The sequence below is a fragment of the Peromyscus maniculatus genome, chromosome 6 (assembly GCF_049852395.1).
Source record: "Peromyscus maniculatus bairdii isolate BWxNUB_F1_BW_parent chromosome 6, HU_Pman_BW_mat_3.1, whole genome shotgun sequence".
Taxonomy (NCBI): Eukaryota; Metazoa; Chordata; class Mammalia; order Rodentia; family Cricetidae; genus Peromyscus; species Peromyscus maniculatus.
The window spans coordinates 115,324,580-115,345,461 of NC_134857.1; the positions used below are offsets into that span (position 1 = coordinate 115,324,580).

Below are 20,882 nucleotides of genomic sequence, written 5' to 3' on the forward strand. Positions count from 1 at the left end.
GAGAGGCTAAATGCCTGGACTTATGTCATAAGTGGGGGGATCCCTGACAACCTTACACACTTTGCTGTGGTGCATACATTTCTGTTATAGTCTAAGAAAACATTTTATCTAGGTAGATAAGCCATCACCTCATATTTTAAACTGTGGCCAGAAGTTACTAATCATAGGTTACTTATCTGGCCCCATTGCTTAGTCACATGAAGCGGACACTCATAGGGCTACAAAGGACCCAGGAAAGATGACTGGTCCTTGTTGAGAGAGAGAGAGAGAGAGAGAGAGAGAGAGAGAGAGAGAGAGAGAGAGAGAGAGAGAGAGAGAGAGAGCACTTGTGTTTGTGTACATGTGTGTGTGTGCCTGTGTGTGTGCATGTGTGTGTGCCTGTGTGTGTGCACATGTGTTTGTGTGCATGTGTGTGCCTGTGTGTGCACATGTGTGTGTGCACATGTGTGTGTGCATGTGTGTGTGCCTGTGTGTGTGCACATGTGTGTATGTGCATGTATGTGCACACATAGCAGCCAGCGGACAACCTCAGCTGTCATTCCTTAGGTTCCCCCCCCCCATCTTATTTTTGAGACAGGTTCTCTTCTCATTGGCCTGGAACCTGCCAAGGAGGATAGACTGGCTAGCCTACCAGTCAATGGATTTGTTTGTCTTTATCCTTCAGCGCTGTGATTATAAGTGTGCCACTACGCCTGGCTTTTTAAAAAAAAACATGAATTCTGGAATTAAACTTAGGTCCTTATGTCCCACACAGCTGTCTCCTCAATGCTTCAGAGGCCTTTTTATGCAATTAGAAAAGAAGATGGGAAGGTGTGAAGTCAGAGGGTGAGACAAAGCTGCAGGTCTTGGGCTGGAGATGGATGGGTGAGCAGGTCCCAGCACTTGCTGCCAGGCTAATGACCTGAGTCTGATCCTCAGGACCCACAGAGAGGAAGGAGAGAACTGATGCCTGCAAATTGTCCTCTGATTTCCACAGGAGTGTCATGGCTTGCATGTGCATGCACTGAGTGTTAACGAAAAGAAAAACTGCAGCTTATACCAGACATACATTGGGGGCTGTGGAAAAGAACGGTGTCTTTGCTATTCTTCATGTTTGCTAATGAAAAATAGGAAGGTTAGGTTGAGAGCAGATGACCTCAACTTGTGTGCACACACACTAAGCAAACAAATGGTGTAACTAGGAAAGCCACAGTGCCTAAATAATCACCAGAGTGAGCATGCAAGTCATATCATAAGGTCGCACACCCACAGCTCCCAGTCTACTAGACAGCATGGACTCCTGGTTGCTCCCAGTCTACTAGACAGCATGGACTCCTGATTTAGAAGGAGGAGGTATCCTTTTAGTTAGGAATGACTTTGGAAGAGTCACAACTCAGTCAATTCTGCTTATCTGCTTTGGTTTTAAAAATACATATTCACGGAGCATCTGCTTATGCCAGTTTTGTCTATACTTTTATTAACATGTTGGATTTCCCAGAGAGTTACCCATTCCCTTTCATGGAATGAAATTTCCATTAATTCTAAAGATTTTTTTTCCACCCTCAGAGACGACACTTTGAGCAGTGGTTGTTCCTTCTTCTACAGCTACTCTCGAATATGAGAGAAATACCTGCACATTGTAGAATGGTTCTGCCCCAAACCCCTTCTGGCAAATGCAAGTGGACATCTTCCTTTATACAGTCCTTGACTGCATCCTGCCGGGGGACGTGGCTGTGCATAGGCTTTGGGGAATGAGTTGCAGCAAGGACGGAGAACAGACCAGAGCATGTCCCCAGAACCACTAGCTCCAATATAACGGGCATTGGCATGAGGACAGTCTAAGTTCTTAGTTATCAGGACAGGGAGAACGAAGCCCTCCTTGACCAGCTGTGCTTTCTCTTGGGCTGTTGCAAGTAGAGTAGGTGAATGAAAGGTTTGTGGTAGGTAGACTTTCCATGCTTCATGCTATATTCATGTTTCCTGGTTCTTCCCATCATAAGGGACAGTGACAAGCAGGGGTGTAATTTCCCCATTATGAAACCCATTGCTTTTCAACCATGACTACGGTTTTAGTGTGCTTTCTTTAAATTTAACGCGCTTTGGAATCCCACATCATTAATTAGTTTTGGTGGTAACAAGAATTACCTGTTGAGAATATAATAATGGGGACATAAATAGGAATGGAAAACAAGGCCTGAAGTAGAGAAGGCTTGATAAGTGCTCCATACAGCAAAGAAAACTGACCCCAGGGAAGGTAACGCTGCGGCTGGTTGCTGGAATTTGTGAGTTAATTGCATGCAGAGCAGTGTTCCTGAAGGGATGTACATATTACCAAGTGTGAAAAGTTAATCTTCGGGTAATTTATTTATTTAAAAAAATCTGGGAACCCTAGACTATCGTAGACAATGCCATTGTCAGAGACCTTCCCATGTTCAGCTCACCTAATGGTAGAGTCTCGTTTGTAACTGACACCAATCAATTTATCCTCGGACTATTTCCCACTTGTCTGTTTCTGTAGCCAAATGTGTTTTCTGAATCTTGAGATTTATAAAGAAATGAAACTATCATCGAGTTACCTTTGTGATGCTGGGACTGGAGAGCATAGAAACCTTCAGAATGGAGCCTTGTTTAATCTGGTTTCTGTCTCTTTCCAAAGATCCTCTGTTGTTTTTCTTGGACTGAAGTTTAAGGGGAACAAAAACAAAAGTCGGTGAATCAATGGCGCTAACCCGAAAAGTAGCGTTACGTCTTTTTAATCCAAATATTTAACATCTTTGCTTCAGAAGTTTGTTTGTTTTTTTAAATATATACATGCCTAAGTGAATAGTGAGAGGAAAAAGAAAAACAAAGCTCTTAAAATACATGAGCTCAGACAAAGCCCCGGAGGCAATCTTAGTTCTGGGAGCCTAGTTCAATGTAATCCATGCTTGTCATCACTCGGGTGGGTGAGTCCCTCAGATCTCTAACCATTTTAGACAACGTAACACAATGGTTAACAGTGTGGCGTCTAGAGTCAGGCTGAAATTTAGATTCCTTGACTTAGTAATGCATTAGTCCCAGGCAAATAACTAAGTTCTTTAATCCCAGTTTTTACCTTTGTGATCTAAATGGATGAGCCTCACCCATAGGATGGTTTGTTACAATAACAGCTGTAGTGCATCTGCTACATTTCAGACACTCAAGTATCCAGTGTGGGACCTGAACTAATAATAAAATAAAAATCCGTTCCTTGTACCACACCCTACAAAGAATAGTAAAAGAGACAAAGGCTTAGAAAATGCTCAGCATGGGCCTGCCTCAAATCATGTGCTTGATGCATAGCTATTGTCTTTATAATGCCATTAGTTGATATAATTTTATTACCTGTAACACAATCGTTATTTGCTGGGGACCGAATACTTTAGGATCAGTCCGTTTACAGCGGGCGGTGTGGCTGTGAAAAGGCAGCGAGGATTAGTGAAATAAAGAGCTCACAAAGAAGGATGTCAGCTTGGTGACTTTGGTTCCTGTGATTTTCATTTTGAGAAAGGCTCTAGCTAGCACTCTGCCTCTCCTTCCCTCCATCAAACACTGGTAAGTTCCTGAAGATGTCAACCTTAGGTGTAGAACAGAATGAAAGAAAAAGTCCTTGAATAGATCCTGGAATTGTTCCTTCCCTCCCAGAGGACTTCTTGGCATGTGTTTAGAAATTGTCTCTGCTTTATTATTTCTTTATAAACTTTACATTATTACTAAAATGTGAGTGGCTTGGGGTCCATATTGTGCTTCTAGAAATTGTTTAGATTGTGGTTTTTAAGTTTAGATCTACTTCTAAATCTATATAAACCTAGATATGGATTTTGCACACCAAAGAATCCAGGGCCTTCTTAGTTTTGCTGAACCTTATTAGTTGGAAAAAAAAATAAGAGAATAGTCATTTTAGTCTCACTGGGAAGAGAAAAAACACATGGCGCTTCCAGGATAGGGAAAGAGACTATTTCAGACTGATAAGGACATCAAAATCAGTAGTTTGATTTTGAGATGAGAAACAGATCATGTGCCACATAAATTAATCATTTATTGTACGGCACACAGACCCTTCTGTTAAAGTTACATGGTATCACTGGTACTAGATCATTTGGTTTGTGTACAGAGGTATGGTGGACTATGGTTTTCTTCAAGAGTTGTGCTCTCACAATTCTGTCAGTATATGCCACTGTATGCGCTCCTATTATTGTGAGAAGCACTTCTTAATCTTGGGATGAACGCCATTGAAGTACATGTGGGCAGTGTCTTCACTGTAGCAGGAAGCATTGAATTCCTATTATTCTAATTGGAACAATGGCTAATATTTGTGGAGTGCATCTTGTGTGCCAGGCATTGTGCTTGGTACTTCCTTCGGTACCATCCCATAAGTTCTCACAGTCCTCTGGGGAGACGGGGCTTCCAACTTTGAATCTCAGTTCTTTTCCCTTGTTGATCTGAAGCAGATGCTGTGCTGGCTCGGCAGCTCTGCTCTGAGTCCCCTGAGTGTTCCCTGGTTTTGGTGCCTCCTTGTGTGTGTATAACTGGATCGTGAATAGCTTGAGTGCCTCCTCCATTTCCTTCCCAACTACTCCTCAGCACACTATGGTCGGATGTCTCCCACCATTTCCGTGAAATTATTCTCCGCAAGGTCACCTGGATCTTGATGTGTTCAACACAATGGATGTGTCTCCTGGCTTACCTTTCTGTAGACTTTTATGATGCCATGATAACCTTCCTGAAACCCACCCTTTCCTTGTTTGCATCCATGTCTTACTTACATTGTTGTTAGGTTCTCTTTAATGTTTTATGACTTTTTCCTGCATCTTTCAATATTGTGGTCCTTGGAATCCTTAGGCCCAATGACAAAGTCCACACACACTCTCTCAATCACTTCAATCTCCACACTTATCTCTCTCTGTATTTGTATGTATTTTCTACCTGGGTTGCCTTGGTATAGATTTTTCTCTTGGATTCAGCCTTGGACATAAAGGGTAACTCTGCCCCATTCCTAAACTCAACACGTCTACACTTGCCCCAAATTGAGTTCACCAACCCCTCTTCATCATCAGAAACTGGAGAATCCTGTTTTCTCCCCATTGGTGTCAGGCTTCACAGGCACTGTACGGAGGCAAGACCTGGATCTTAATCTGTCCTTTCATCCTCCCTCTCTGCCTCTCCTCTCCTTCTTCCACCATTTTTCCTCATGGACAATGTGCATGAGTCCTATTACAGTAACCTAAATGTCTTTTATTTGATGTCAACTCCAGTGTCCTCTTTGTGTAATGGAGGAAAAAGATGTAGCCACTTACCAGGATTGCAGTGTCGATGAAGCCAGATAATGTGGCCAGGCACGTTGTCTTGAGAAGGGCATGATGTAGGCCCCTCTGTGAGTGATGTCCTCGTACCCATCACGTCCCCATTTCCCTTCTGTCCTCTGTATCTTGGTCAAATGTGTTGCTCTAATAAAGAACAAACCTGAATATGCTTGCTCCGAATGACTTCGTGGTACAGTTCAAACCATTTGCAAACTTCTTGCTTGGTTGGTGTGACCCTGCAGGTAGGTGTGGCCCTCATAATCACATTTCTTTAAACATTTCTCTACTTTTCCCTTCCAATGACGTTTTGGATATTGCTTCTTTTAAGAAGCCTTTGGCAATCTCATTGCTTTTAGGAGAGGTTACCCAGCACTTGGCAGACCACACTACAGTGATGTTTTAGCTGAAACCCCAAGAGCTTGTAAGGTCTGTGACATGAGAGACAGACACTGAGTTACCTTCAATATCCCAGCAATGGTACAACCATATGTTTATCCCATGAGTTAGAGGAGGCGGTACTAGTGATGCTTCTAATAGAAACAGTTTTGTGGCACCGTAGGACAAATAGGGTGAGGGGTACACAAGGTTACACTAGGAACTCCTGAGTCCTCTGCTACGCAGTTGTGGTGGTTTGAATAAGAATGGCCCTCATGGGCACATATATTTGAGTGATTAATCACCAGTAGTGGCACTATTTCAAGGGACTAGAAAGATTAAGAAGTATGGCCAGGTTGGAGTAGGTGTGGCCTTATTGGAGGAAGTGTCACTAGGGGTGGACTTCGAGGTTTCAAAAGTCCATGCCATGGCCAGTCTATGTCTCTCTGCCTACGGAACAGGATATAGCTCTCAACTCCTTCTCCAGCACCATACCTGCCATGCCTGCTACCCTGCTCCTTACCATGATGATAATGGACTAAATCTATGAAACTGCAAGCAAGCCCCCAATAAAATACTTTGTTTTATAAGAGTTGTCTTGGCCCTGATGTTGCTTTATAGCAATAGAACAGTGACTAAGACAGTAGTATCTAAAGCTTGGTGTGACCTCCCCTATGCTGGGTAATTTCATGCCAATTTGATATGAACTAGAGTTATCCGAGGGGAGGGTGCCTCAGTTGAGGAAATGCCTCCGTAAGATTAAGCTGTAGGCAAGCCTGTAAGCATTTTCTTAATTAGTGGTTGATGTGGGAGGGCCCAGCCCATTGTGTGTCATCCCTGGGTTGGTGGTCCTGGGTTCTATAAGAAAGCGGACTGGGCAAGCTATGGGGAGCAAGCCAGAAAGCAGCACTCCTCCATGGCTTCTGCATTAGCTCCTGCCTCCAGGTTCCTGCTCTGTTTGAGTTCCTGTTTTGACTGCTTTCAGTGATGGACTATGGATACAGACTCATAAGCCAAATAAACCCTTTCTTCCCCAATTTGCTTTTTGTCATGGTGTTTCATCATAGCAGTAGTAACCCAAACTGAAACATCTCCCATGCCAACGATCCTGTGTCTTATTCTTATACACTAGGTTCTCAAATATTTTAATTCCCAAACTGCCCCTCACTCTTACATAGGGGACATAAAAAAGTCTTAGCTTATGTGACGTGTCTCTTAATATTAGGAATATAGACATTAGCATTCAAAAGTTGTAAAAGGCTATGGAAACTCAGTTGATAGAATGCTTGCCTAGGAAACACAAAACCCTGGGTTTAATCCCCAGTACTGAATAAAACTGGGCCTGGTGGCTCATGCCTGTAATCTCTGCACTCTGCAGGTGGAAGCAGGAGGATTGCTTTAAGTTCATTCTCAGCCACATGAGACCCAGTGTCAAGGAAAGAAGAGAAAATTAAAAAAAATATTTACTCAATTTATGAATGATAACAATAATAAACCATCGCACACTGATGTGTTAAGTTTGAAAGATTTATTATTTTTAGTCACATGTACATCTGTGGGCGGGTCTGCATGTGGACATATGCATGTGAGTGTTGGTACTGTGAAGGTCAAAAACTTTGAGTCTCCCTGGAGCTGGAGGAATGGGCTGTTGTGAGCCATCTGAAGCAGATGTTGAGAACCAAACTCAGGTTCTCTGCAAGAGCAGTACCTGCTTTTAGTCACTCATGCTCTTTACCCAGAAGCCATGTCTCCAGCTTGTGTGTATTTTTAAATGAAAAGAAACCCCCCCTACCGCTTTTATGTTTTCCAGTGCTGCTTTAACAAAAGGTCCCTGGATTTTCACATCTGCTGCTGTCTTCAGTCTGTTGTGACACGAGCCATGCATCCCTGTTCATTACAAATGAGTGAGAGTGGAAATGAGAAGTAATAACATGACGAGACTCATGCTGACCATGTGTATTCTCTGGCAGGGATCTAGCAACCACGGGGCTACGCTTTGAGAACCCAGTGTGTCTGCGATGGGCAAACACAGTCCTCGTATGCAGAGGTGGGGGCTGTGAAGGTGACCGAAGATGTTTCCAGAACACACTTCATTTACAGAGAGATTAAGCAGTGAAGCAAACACGGCCCTTTGAACTTAGACAACAGAAACAGTCCACGGGGCTCCCTCATAGTGACACAAAGTAGGGGGCCCCTGCCACCGGGACAGGTCAGGCTTGAGAGCAAGAACCCAGGGCTCCGTTTTGATACTATACCAGGCTCTTCATGGCGAGAAGGCCTTGAGGATGGATACAGAGTGGGAACCATGCCATTTGCTGTTGGTAATGTCTGGAAACTTTGCAAAACTCTTTGGAGAAGCAGCTTTAACTTTTAAAATTCTTTTTATTTCCCATTTTTTTCTTTTGTAAAGTCAACTTCTAGTTCATCCTTCATGTGTCTAAGAACCTAGAAAAAGAGAGTAAAATGAAAGGGAAAATTACGATTTACTTTTATTTTTCTAAACAAATAGAAACACAGGTACATAGTTTACAATTGTGATAGCTAAACAGGCAGAAAGAAAAAAATCACTCATAGCTTTGGCACCTATGTAGAAACACTTGGGCCATCAACATTTGGGAGCCTTTGCCTCTAAAGTATACTTGACAGGCTTTGTAGTAGCGATATTATTTCTACACAATGCTTCATAAGGATTCTTTCTTTTTTTTCTAACAGTGTATAATTAAGCAAGGCATTTTTATCTTTTAAATAATATATTTAGGGGGAGAACTTTTCATCTGCTCTTTAGGAAGAATTGTGAGAAAGAGAGAGAGAGAGAGAGAGAGAGAGAGAGAGAGAGAGAGAGCATGTATGTATGATGTATCTATATTTATAAGTATCAGTATGTCTGTGTGTGTATGTGAGTACATGTTTGAGTATGTATGTATGTATGTATGTATGTATGTATGTATGTATGTATGTATGTATGTGAGTGGTGTGTGTTGTTCACAATACATGTGCACCATTCAGGCTTATGTAAGAAGCATAAGAAAACATGAGATGAAAATGAAAACATTAATTTCAGAGAAACAGTTGGCATCACTAGCTTCCTACACCTAGAGGCTATTCTACACTCAGAGTGTTCTTTGCTCAAACCTTTTCTTTTATGGTGATAAGAATGTGTGTAAAACCCAAGCCAAAAAAGATTGCAGCAACTTTGAAGAGTCACTTAATATGGCAACCTTTGAAAACGTAGACAGTGAACAGCTACTGTGAAGGACACCATTGGTGTTTCTGGTAACTGAGTTAGGTAGTTCCATTACTACAGCAAACGGACCTGGTGGTCATCTATTTCCTCAGCCACTCCCGCTATGAATGTTCCTGTTGGGAGCGTCATGCCTGTAAAACTGCCTGCTCCGTGACACCTGTCAGCGACCCTTAAGGAAATAAATTAGTGAAATGTTCCCTTGTTTTCTGGGTTTAGAAGACCTCCCAATAGTTACATTCAAACCAGCACTTTAAATTTCTGTATTTGAATGGTGGGGAGCTAAGCCAGTGTCCCATACGAATCACTCTCACATAGATCTTACTTTCTGCAGTCATTTTGCCTAGGCTACTGTTGTGATCTTAAAGCACTTTTACATTTGGTTACAAAACCAAGCAAGAGGTCATTCATTCATTTCCTCATTTATTTTACTTGTCACTTGTTGACCAGGAACTGTTGTGTGCCAGGCATAGTCTTCTTCCTGCTAGTATTAGTAAATACTGAGGAAACATGAGCTCAAGGGATCTGCGTGGCTTCTTTCCCATTAGAAAGTCAGTTTAGGACTTCATTTTTTTCCTTCTCCGGTCTACTCTGTGGCCCGTCATTGTCCTAGCCTCACAGTCATGTTCCACAGTGGCAGATCAGGTCCACTGATCTGCTGGCTCTGCTTTGGGAGCTGAAAAAAAAATGTCCTGGGTTTAAACAGATGTAGAGGATCAGTGCATCCAGATGGTACACATACAGCTTGTTGAAGGCATGTGACCATGACTGGCCCTTCCCAGCTGTGTCGGGAAGGTGAGCCTGTGTTTGTGGCACTGGGATAGGTTGTTAGTTTCTGTTGCTTGAATTCAACCTCTTGAACACCAGTTTTCCTGTTTGAATGGTGGGGTGGGCAAGAGGTGGTAGAATTGCATTTGAGTGATCTCTCTCCTCCTCCTCCCCTTCCCTCTCTTTTTCTCTCCTCCCTCTCCCCCATTAGGGTCCTAAATAGTTTAAAGAGTAATTTAACTTTATGACTCAAAGAACCAATAGGCTCAATAAAATGCATTCCATTGCAGAATCTAGGCAATTTTCTGTTTATTATTTGAGTTACTTTTCATGTTTAATGAAGACATAACAGTCAATCTCTAATGGATTAGTAATGAAAAGACATGAGAATACATGCACCTGAATTTGATCTTCACCTCCCATAAACCAATCGTGGACAACTTACCTTTCCAAAGTATGATTTCTTCATCCATATTTTTTTCTGTTATTAGTAGATAATGAGCTTATAGCTTTTGTTTCTCAGAATGCCTATGATTATTGTTGTTCAGAAAATTGATTTGGCCGGGCGTTGGTGGTGCACGCCTTTAATCCCAGCACTCGGGAGGCAGAGGCAGGCGGATCTCTGTGAGTTCGAGGCCAGCCTGGGCTACCAAGTGAGCTCTAGGAGAGGCGCAAAGCTACACAGAGAAACCTTGTCTCGAAAAACCAAAAAAAAAAAAAAAAAAAAAAAAAAAAAAAAAAAAAAAGAAAATTGATTTGTCAGGAAATTACAGTTGATTTTTCTTTGAATGAAAACCTGTGTCTCACAATACTTTTATTATGCTTACCCATTTTATATCTGTTTCCTGTCTGTTGAGGATGGGAGTGGTAACTTGTTTCCAGCATCTGCACCATCTGGAGAAAGTGTAAATACCCTGTTTGGTTAATGAATACGTTGAATGAGAACAGGGAAGAAGTAGAAAGACCTTGAATGAACAGAGACACGGTAAGTGGCAGGCAGGTTTTTATGCAGCTGCCTCAGTGTGGCAGTCCTGCTTAGAACAGGAGGCTGTCTGTCATGTGGTATTTAGGAAGAATGGCTTCTGAGGCTTGCGTCACAGCTGTATGCATGGCGGATTCTAGAAGGAAGCTTCAGTTTTGCTAGAAACCAATGCCTGTAGCAGTCAGTGGTAGAGCCGGGAAGGGTTCAGAAGTCACTAAAAAGAAAGAAGAGTTCTTTCCACCTTGGACTCAAAGCCCTTGTCCCCACTCTGGCTTTGTAATGGAATTTACTGCTTGTATAACTGAGTTACTTTATAATCCAGGAAAATGAACTGGCCTTGGTACTTCTTTCTAATTTTGATAACCAGTAAGTTGGCAAGCATTATATATTACTCTCACTTCCTATATCTGTACAGAGAGAATATTGCGTGTGTGGCATTCACCAATACAGAGAGAACACAGCCTGTGTTAAGTCACTAGTATAGAGAGATCACAAGTCTGTGCAGCAGTCATCCATAGTAAAGTCCTTGTTGAGTATGTGAGCCACTCAGTTCTCCTCAGAGTTTTGATCTATGACATAATCAGTCTCTGGGGAGACTTTGACTGATGACATTCCACTTCTGGTATGGTGTGAAGAGACTGGCCTCAGGAGCACAAGGGGGGTGATCTTATTGTCCTATTTATTGGGTGCTACTTGACAAGATTGCCAAGTACAGGTGTGCTGGCCAAAGAACAAGTTAGACAAGCTTTGAAGAACAAGAGAGCTTGTCTTTTTGTCACCACAGGAAGTGGCTGGGCATTGTCACTTAGGCCTGTAATCCCAGCACTTAGGCTGTTGAGGACTTCATAGTTATTTCTAAGGTTAGCTTGAGTTACAGCAAGAGAGAATCTGTCTTGAAGCAAACCAACCAACCAACCAACCAACCAACCAACCAACCAACCAACCAAAGGGACTTTTATGTATCAATCAGAACTCTTATTTGAAGAATAAAAGAAAAAAATAACTTCTCTTTAACCAAAAAGAGAATTCAACCATTCAGATAAGAGTCAAGGGGATATGAACTTCAGCCATAGCCACACCCTCAATCAAGACGGTTTAAAAATCCTTCTCTCGGCTCCCTTAGCCTTCTTTCACATGGTGGCCAAAGTAGCTAAAGGAGTCTTCAGACTCATGGTGCTCCAAACAGAGAATGACTTCTTCAGTAGCTCTGGATGTATAGATCTCACTCACAAGTCACCTGCTAGGGCACTGCCATGACAGTGAGGTGGTCTGTGCTGGCTCAAGGAGAATGCAACCCAGGAAGGCAAAAGCATCCCCTACATTTACTGGCGTTGATCATTTCTTATGTCTTGGGCCCCTTTGCATTGTTTCTTTCCCTCTCTGTCTCTCTTTCTAGATTGGAGGGTGGTGGTGGTAGTGCCAGGGATTAACTCTGAGGCTTCACAGGTTAGGAAATCACTCTAGAGCTCAAGTGTATTCTCACCTGCTGTATTTTTGAGACAATCTCACCCTTTAGCCCAGGCTGGCCTATAACTTATGATTCTGGCACCTCAGCTTCCTGAATACTGAGATGACACATAGATATCACCGTTCCTGGTCTCTTTCCTGCTTTCCTGTATTCCCAAGGTGTTTGGTCTTTTCTATATACGTTTTCTCCTGATCATCTCGCCTACTCTCATTCCACTATCACTGCTCTACAGAAGACAGCCACAGCCTTATCTCTGGCTTCTGTGCTCCTCAAAGAAAGCTCGCCTCTCATCTCCATCTGGTGTCCTGTGAGTACTGTAAGTTCAGATGCCTGAAATGGAACATGGCCGCCCATGCCCAGTGTTATGCTAGGACCAACACCCTCTTTCCGTTTTCCAGAGTTCTAGTCTCAAATTCGTTTTTCATGATTTCTTCTGCATACAATTTCTCCCTCACATAAACTTTCTTAGTTCTTTATCATATGTCTTCAGGATTTATCATTTGTACTCTGCTTTTAGAGTTCTTGGTGTATGTGGGGTCCCCCCCCACAGTTGTTGAGGTCTCTTGATTGAAGGTGATGTTATCATTTATTATTTTATTCTATTTCTTTCCTGGTTGTCATCTTCCAGATTCTTCTACCTTCCATTTCTCTTATCAACATTCTTGTCAGACTTTTATGTTTCAATAAATATTTGTATAATAAAAGAAATAATACAATGTGTACTGTGATGGCGTGGCTGCCTTACTTGATTACTGTTGAAGAAAATCACAGTTCTGACAGTGTAAATAAGAATCTCTTCTTATTACTTTAAATGCTGTCAAACTGATTTTCTTTAACAATGATCCAGCACAACAGCCATGCCATCGTACTACACATTGCAGTCAGGTGTATTAACCAGGGTTTTCCAGAGAAACAGAATCAGTAGGATCTAAAGATGGTTAGATCTTTATTTACCATACCTTCTTATGTCCATTGAGAGAGAAACAGAGAAAGGCTGGAGGGCGTAAAGAAGATTGGGGGGGGGAGAGAGAGAGACTGAGAGAGAGACTGAGAGAGAGGGAGAGAGAGACTGAGAGAGAAGGAGAGGGATGGAGGGAGGATGAGAAAGAAAGAGAAAGGAAGGTGGAGAGAGAGAGGGAGTGGAATAGTAAAGGAGATTATTAGGCATTTCCAAGTTCTAGGATCTACCATCTGCTAGCTGATCACTGCTGTAATTGAGTCTGAAGACCTGAGGGCCAGGGAGTTAATGGTGGAAATTCCAGACTAGGGCTCAGGGAAAAGAATATGATATTCAGTCAGGGAGGTGGGAAAATGAATGAGCTCCCCCTATATCTGCCTTTTGTTCTGGTCATGCTTTCCATGATTTGGTTGATGCGTTCTCATTTAAGGAAGAGAGTCTCCTTTACTGAGATCATTGGTTCAAATTCCCTGACATTGGTTCAATTCTCATCTGCAAACATTCTCATGACATGCCCAATGTAATCTGGCCACCCTGTGGCCAGTGAAGTCCATTCAGAATTGCTCATTTCAGGAGAAAGCATCACACTGGAGTCCCTCTAAATAGCTTGGAGCAGACAATGAACTAGGGTGGGAGGCATCTGTGGGTAGGAGTTTACCAAGAGGAAACACAAGTACAGAGAGTATCTTGATTAAACAACAGAATTTCCCTCGAAGGCAGGTGAGTGTGACTGGGACTACGGGTGGGAGATGGGGAGTTGGACTTGAAAGTAATCCGCCATTAAGAGTGGGAGCATTCTCTCTAAATAACTTTGCAAGGTCTTTGATAGAGCAGAAATGTAGGCCCGTAACAATGACCATCAAGGTTGAGGCCTGAGGTCAGGCTAAAATTTAACCAAGAAAAGAATCCTTATGAGTATCGGAAGTCTCCCACTTCAAGTCATGCCATACACGTTGGGATTATTATTATAGTAATAATTTTAGTTGTACAAAATGCAAAGGGAAGAACTTGTAATCTTTCCCTCATCTGTTCCTTACACTAGTCCCCAGCATTCCACAAAGAGTTACGAAAATGAAGCAGAGGAATGTGAGACCCGATGAGGAAGGAGTAGGGGGCACAGAAGCAGAGATACATGAAACAATTTGCTGAAATAATTTTGAGTATTACTTGGGGGCTCTGTGTGTAATACTCTCCAAGTCCCCCCTACCATCATGACCACCTTTCTTTGCTATCTTGTGTACATAAGGTGCTCCAAATCTGTTTACTGTGACTGAGATGAGCAAATAGCAACCCCTTGACATTGGAGTGTCTGCAGAGTAGAGCTGGGCCTGGGAGCACAGAGCCTGGAAGGCCACGGTCTGGGTGGGACTCTAGAGATTTGGAATATCATTAAAAAAAAAGCTGTTAGTGGGTAAATATGACAGTCTGGGGAAGTGCAGTGAATCTTAAGGCAATGTCATTTGGTGCTATCACCCTGAGTTGTTTTCCCAGGACCTCTGTCATTCCCAGAAGGTATCATTGTTTGGGGGTGAAGGGATGTGCTCCGGAGGGGTCAGATTTCCTCAGCAGTGTCACTGGTCCAGCTGGTTTTGTGCCTTCCCTACATAGGCGCTGGACTCTCCTTCTGATTACTCCTGCAGTGGAGACTTTGCCTGATCATAGACATTGTCTTCTTTACACTTGGGCTTACCTTAGTAAATCAAGACTGAAACAGACAATTATTTGCATTCTACTTCTTCATGGATAAGCAATTTTAAGTCCATCAGGCCTGCATTGATTCTGTGTTGGCACACTAGTCTGTTCTCATCCTCTTTACAAAAGGCAGGCCCTCCCTTGAGTTTTGCCATCTCTCTGCATCTGTGTGCCTATTAGGTGGTTGCAACTGTCAAGCACTGTGATTTCTGACCACCTGCCCAGCAAAAATTCTATATAAATACTGACTGGTCATGAATTCTAAGTTCCCTCATGGCATTCATTCTACTCTCATTTGACTGCACTGATTGTTTTTTCCTGGTTACCCACAGGAGAATTTTTAGTAATGCGCAATGGGCAATTAGGGCATCTTTAAAGGCCATGGCATTTAAACTATTACTTCATGAAGAAATACTAACTATATCTTAGCAAGTTGACTTTCTGATCACAATTTGGATCTAAAAAGAATTCCTTAATAATCATCACATTTTGAATGTCACAGTGTTTGAATTCTGACAAGTCTTTGGGCATTATTTATAGGTTGTTCTTCTTTTCCCTCATGTTTTTACCGAGGAACCTGAAGTCCATGTGGATTAAGACTTCCTTGCTGGGAACCAGTACTGCTCTGTGTTTGTGTTAGCACACCTGTTAATTCTGAAACCAAGACTGATCCAAGTATGCTCTGTAGGTTTGAGTCTGGCAACTTTGCCTCTGGGCATCCTCTGGATCGTGAATGAGCTGTACTTCCTTACCTTTCCCTGATTGGCTACCCAGCTACTTCCTTCATCTGTTAGTCTAGTGTCCTGTACTTGCAGCGATAGTAATGCCTATTAGTGGAGCTGTGTTAAATGTTTGATAGTCAGTATGCAGCTGTCATTATCATACACCAAAGGAGAGAATGGGTTGACTAAGGAATAGCTTATACATACTTATGTATTATATACTTACACATCATACATGTATGTATACATATATGCATATAATAACAGTGAAATAGAGGCTATGGCTTTGAAAGAGAGCAAGGAAGAGCATATGGGAGGGGTTAGAGGGAGGAAATGGAAGGACGAAATGTGATAATTTTAAAACCTCAAGAATAAAAAAAGGAAGAAAAAATAAAAATCTTTCAAAAAATCTGAACATGCATTTTCTGTAAAGTAATTGCTGTCTTAATTTTTAACATTTACATGCAGTTTGATATAGTTGATGTCTTTTCATTTTTTTCCTGGACAAAAGCATTGGTTTCCTGTCAATATTTAGAATTTTTAATTTCACTGTTTCTATTGTGAAAGGTATTAAAGTGCTTTATCATCAAATACATTGACTTAAAATATTTATTTTTATTTCTGTGTATCTTATTTCTGTATATCTTATTTTTATTTCTGTGTATTTTATTTCTGTGTATGTGTGTGCCTTGCTTATCCGTATGTGCACCATGTACATGCTGTGCCCACTGCTACTGGAAGAGAGTATCAGATGCCCTGGAGTTGGAGTTATAGGTGGCTGTGAATAGCCCTGTGTAGGTTCTGGGACCCAAACCTTGGTTGTCTGCAGGAGCGTAGAGTGCTCTTAACTGCTGAGCCATCTCTCCAGCCCCTACATCAACCTTTACATTCTTAACTCAACACCACCCGTGGTGCATTACTCAGGTCAGGCTGCTATGGTAATATGAAGCACCTTCACCAATAGAAATTAATTTTCTAGAAGTTCTAGGGACTGGAAGTCCAAGGTCAGAGTGCTAGAACACGAGGTGAGCGCTGTTCTGTGGCTCATAGGTGGGCTCCTTTCAACTGTGCCTTCTCTGGTGTCCCTTCTCATGGGACACTCACCTCTTGGACCAAGGTCCTTTCTGCATGGCCTCTTCTAACCCTAATTATTTACATGAGACTATCTCCATATATCACCACACTGTGGATTAGGGGTCTGACATGAATTTTGAGGAATCCAGTTTATAGTACAAAGCTAAGATTTTAGTGGGGTTAGAGTATTGACTGAAATGGACAAAAACATTTCTCAATTGGTTTTTATTAAAGACAGACTTCTGTTTGAGTGAATGGGTTTTCCCATATTTTCTAATTTTTATAGCATTAATTTATTAATGTTTAATCTGTTAATTATTTTCTTAGCAATGCAAGTATTTAGAATATAGTTTACAGTGAAAATGCACTTGAGAGTAAATGATCCTTTAGAAATTATTTTTGCAGAGATTTCTTTTCTTAATGCAGATTCTTTGCCTCATTAAAAAGTTAATGAATTTCTAAATGGCCCAGCACTATCTCCAAAACTCTCCATAATATAGAAAAGCTACTTATCATGGTTTAGAGTAATGCATATTTTTAGTAAACAACAGTTTGTGCTAAGATACACTTTAAAACACTTTTACATATTTGAACTATTATTGCTACATAAGATGGATACATTTTTTCAATGATGAAACTGTAAGGAACCAAGTATTTATCAACATGGAATGCTAGACAACTACATTGACAGTCCCTCAAAGTATCCATTTAAACAACCAAAAAGGTGTATTGAGACAGTGATAGAGCCCTGTGTTCAAACGCTACCAGTGTGCTTTTACTCACTTCATGTTTTATAGTATTAGGGTACTCAGACTTTGTATATGCTAGACAAGCCCTCTACCCCTGAATTATAGCCTCAGCCCATCTCTTATTATTATTTTGAAGTCTTTCTCAACTTCTAAACCAATTTTAATCTTACTTTTGTTTGTTTACATTAGGCAGGCTGTTAATTAATTAGTCCTTTGCCATTTTTTTTTTTCTTCCTAGTTTTAGAGGAATGGACTGGTTCACCATCGTAGAGGTCCATTAATTTCTGTAGTGGGCTCTGGTGTCGAATCAGCGCGGCATACCTGGATGGAATACAGTATGCCTCCTTAGACACTAAGGCCCCCAGCGTTCACCCACATGTGCTGACTGCGTCTCTACCTGTGTTTCCTCTGTTTCAGTGTTTGTCAGCAGAAGACATCTTTTCTCTTCATGGCTTCTCAAATGCTACCCAGATAACCAGCTCGAACTTCTCCGCCATCTGCCCCGCGATCTTACAGCAGCTGAACTTTCATCCCTGCGAGGATCAGCCGAAGCACAGTGCAAAGCCGAGTCTTTCCGAAGGTACCCAGAAGCCGCTTTCTCACTCCCTCAGAAAGTCTGAGAGGCAGCGGGAGATAAGGCTCACATGCACCCTTTTCTCGTTTATTGCTTTTAAATAATTTGTAAGAGACCTCTTGGTAAAATAAGATTCAGCGAGTATTTAAATAAGAATAATGGGAACTCATATAAACTTTGTAAGCAACGCTCTTATGCTTGTGGGATCAAGACTATCCTTAATACTCCCAAATCTAATTCTTTCTTTTTACTTATTTATTTAGTTTTTATTGTATATATTCATCAAACATTGTGCTCTGTTATATATGGACTTTTTTCATATGAATACATATTGTACGCTGACCATGTTTACCCCCAAACCACCCTCCCTTCCCCCTTCCCACGTTCCCCCTACCAATAGTCTTTATTTCCCTAGATCCCCGGTTCTCAGCCTTCCTAATGCTGTGTCCCTTTAAGATGGTTCTTGATGTAGTGATGACCCCAACCATAAAATTATTTTGTTGCCACTTCACAACTGCAAGTTTGCTACTGTTTTGAACGGTAATGTAAATATCTGATGTATGACCCCAAGGGGTCGAGACCCAAAGGTTGAGAACCACTGCTCTAGGGAGTTTAATTTCTACATTCATGTCATAAATACAATTTTATGTTTCTACATGCATTCACTTCTTGATTTTAAACCATAAACTGTGATACCAGGTTGCAAATTATTTGGCTTCATCGATTAGTCAGTTTCTTTCACCTTTCACCTATCACGTTATTTTAAAATGTGTCAGTTTGTCTGCAGTTGTGATGGAAGGCATAGGAAAACTAATGTGCTTCTCGATGAACTCTTAAAGCACTCTTAAAGTGACAAACCTTTTAACATTTGTTGATGAAAGAAGATGCCAGAATTACAAATATTTGCCAGAGTATGTTTACATTTCCATAAGTCTTTTACATTTTGATGCTTTACACTTTACAACTGAAAATTAATGCAATAGAATTTTTAATATACTAACATTTACTAGTAATACACACTAATAAAGGCCCAGACTTCAAAGCCCCACTCCATGCTTTGCTGGCCCTTTTGGGAACATGCTCTGACCTCTTTACCCCTGTTTCCTCATCCCACTCGGCTCCTTTCTCACAGTGTTGCTGTAAGGATTCAATAACAGCATTCATAAAGTACCTGGAACAATGTTCGCCTCAGGATTGCATAAGGCTCACGGGTGCAGGAAGTGATACCAGGAAAGGAGAGCTACCGAGATTCCAAAGTATCTCTAAAGCTGGGTGTGGTGGCCCAGGCCTGTAATCCTAGCACTTCAGAGCCTGAGGCAGGGGGATCACCATGAGTTCAAGACCAGTCTGGGACAAAGAGGAAGACTGTGCCAGAAAAACAAAGAGTGAGGGAGCAAATGAGAGAAGGAGGGGGTGGAGGAGGAGGAGAAGGAGAAGGAGGAGGAGGAAGAAGGGAGGGAGAGAGAGAGAAGGAAAGAGAGAGAGAGGGAGAGAGAGGAGATGGAGAGATTTTCTGACTTCACCTGTTCAGGTTCCTCTATGTCAGGTGGAGCCAGGAGGTGAGAACAGGAAAGGAGGAAGCAGGAAGTGAGAGCGAATTCTAGGGTCAACACTGCAAAGTCATAAAGCAGAAGAGTCAACAGTTCCCAGTTACAAGATCAGAAAGGCACCAAATATTTGGACAGAGAACCCAACAAAGAGAGTAGAGTGCTTGACTCTGTTAATCTGTTTAGTTTGGCAATGCTTTGCCATTTGATGTGATACTTACCAGTTTTATTTTAGGATGGAATTGTGGGTAGCACCAAAATGAACCAATGTGTGTAAGTGACTGGAACAGTGCCTGCTACAGCTTGAGAGGATTATGTCCTGATCCTTCTGTGTGTGCACATGTGTATGTGTGTGTGTGTGTGTGTGTGCTCGCTCATGGAGACTATACACATGTATGGGTTGGAGCACCCTGTGTATGCACTTGGGGGTCAGAGGAGGATGTCAACTGTCCTGCTCTATTGCTCACCACCCTATTCTCTTGAGGCAGGAGCTCTCGCTGAACCTGGAGTTAGGCTGATGGCCATCAAGTCCCAGCTATTCTTCTTGTCTGTTTCTCGAAACACTGGTTCTAGGCACGTGTGGGCACACAAGCTTTTGATATGAGTGGTAAGACGCGAACTCTGATCTTCACAGCCATGCAGCAAGCACTCCTCTCTAGAGATCTCACACAAGTGTCCGTGGGTTCCCTGGACTCCCCGGCCCTTATGTGATATTACTTTCTCACAAGGAAACTGAAAATCACCAAATGTATCAGATTTTGAATGTAACTTTTCACTGTTTGTGAGTTAGATTCAAGGTCATTCAAGGGACTGAAAAATCAAAAGAAACCTAATTCAAAGGGGGCCATCATACAAAAATGCTCTGAGCATGTTTACATTGACATTTTGGTGGAAAGATAAAATAGTCTCATTTTTTAGAGATCTTACATTTTGTCATTTTTTTTGAAGTTGCCTTTCATTTACCTTATAAACCACACTGATATATGCAGTAAACTGATGATAAATTAGCTTCTTTAGGAGAGAAATTAATCATATCTTAGCAGTAATTTAAAGGTCCAAAATTGCCTCATCTTTTGGATGAGTTTACAGAGTGCTATTTAATCTAAATAAGATGTAAGAACATAGGTTCTTATTTAAAGCATCCTTGAAGATCATCCTGCCAAACACAGTACAACCAGTGATGGAGCTGCAAGCTTGGAGAGGTGGACTTGATGCTGCACAGTGAGTTTGTGTAGGACCGGAGGAACGAATTCCTTTCTCTGCTGATTTAAAGAATACGAAAACAGGAAAAGAAAGATCTCAACACTTGGCCATGTTTTGTTGAAAGCATGTCACATGCACACAAACATACACCACACACTACATACAAACACATCACACACACACACACACACACACACACATACACCATTCCCCCTACAAACACACACAT

At 41.8% G+C, this 20,882-nt stretch overlaps 1 protein-coding gene across 2 annotated transcripts in view; it reads left to right on the plus strand.

Moving 5' to 3' along the window:
- Nucleotides 1–20,882, plus strand: part of Slc39a8 (solute carrier family 39 member 8) — a 63,239-nt gene that overhangs the window by 7,419 nt on the left and 34,938 nt on the right. For both annotated transcript variants that reach the window (XM_015992520.3, XM_076575034.1), the window contains exon 3: nt 17,747–17,909. In XM_015992520.3, the coding sequence (XP_015848006.1) occupies nt 17,747–17,909 (163 nt within the window). The remainder of the gene's footprint in view (nt 1–17,746; nt 17,910–20,882) is intronic.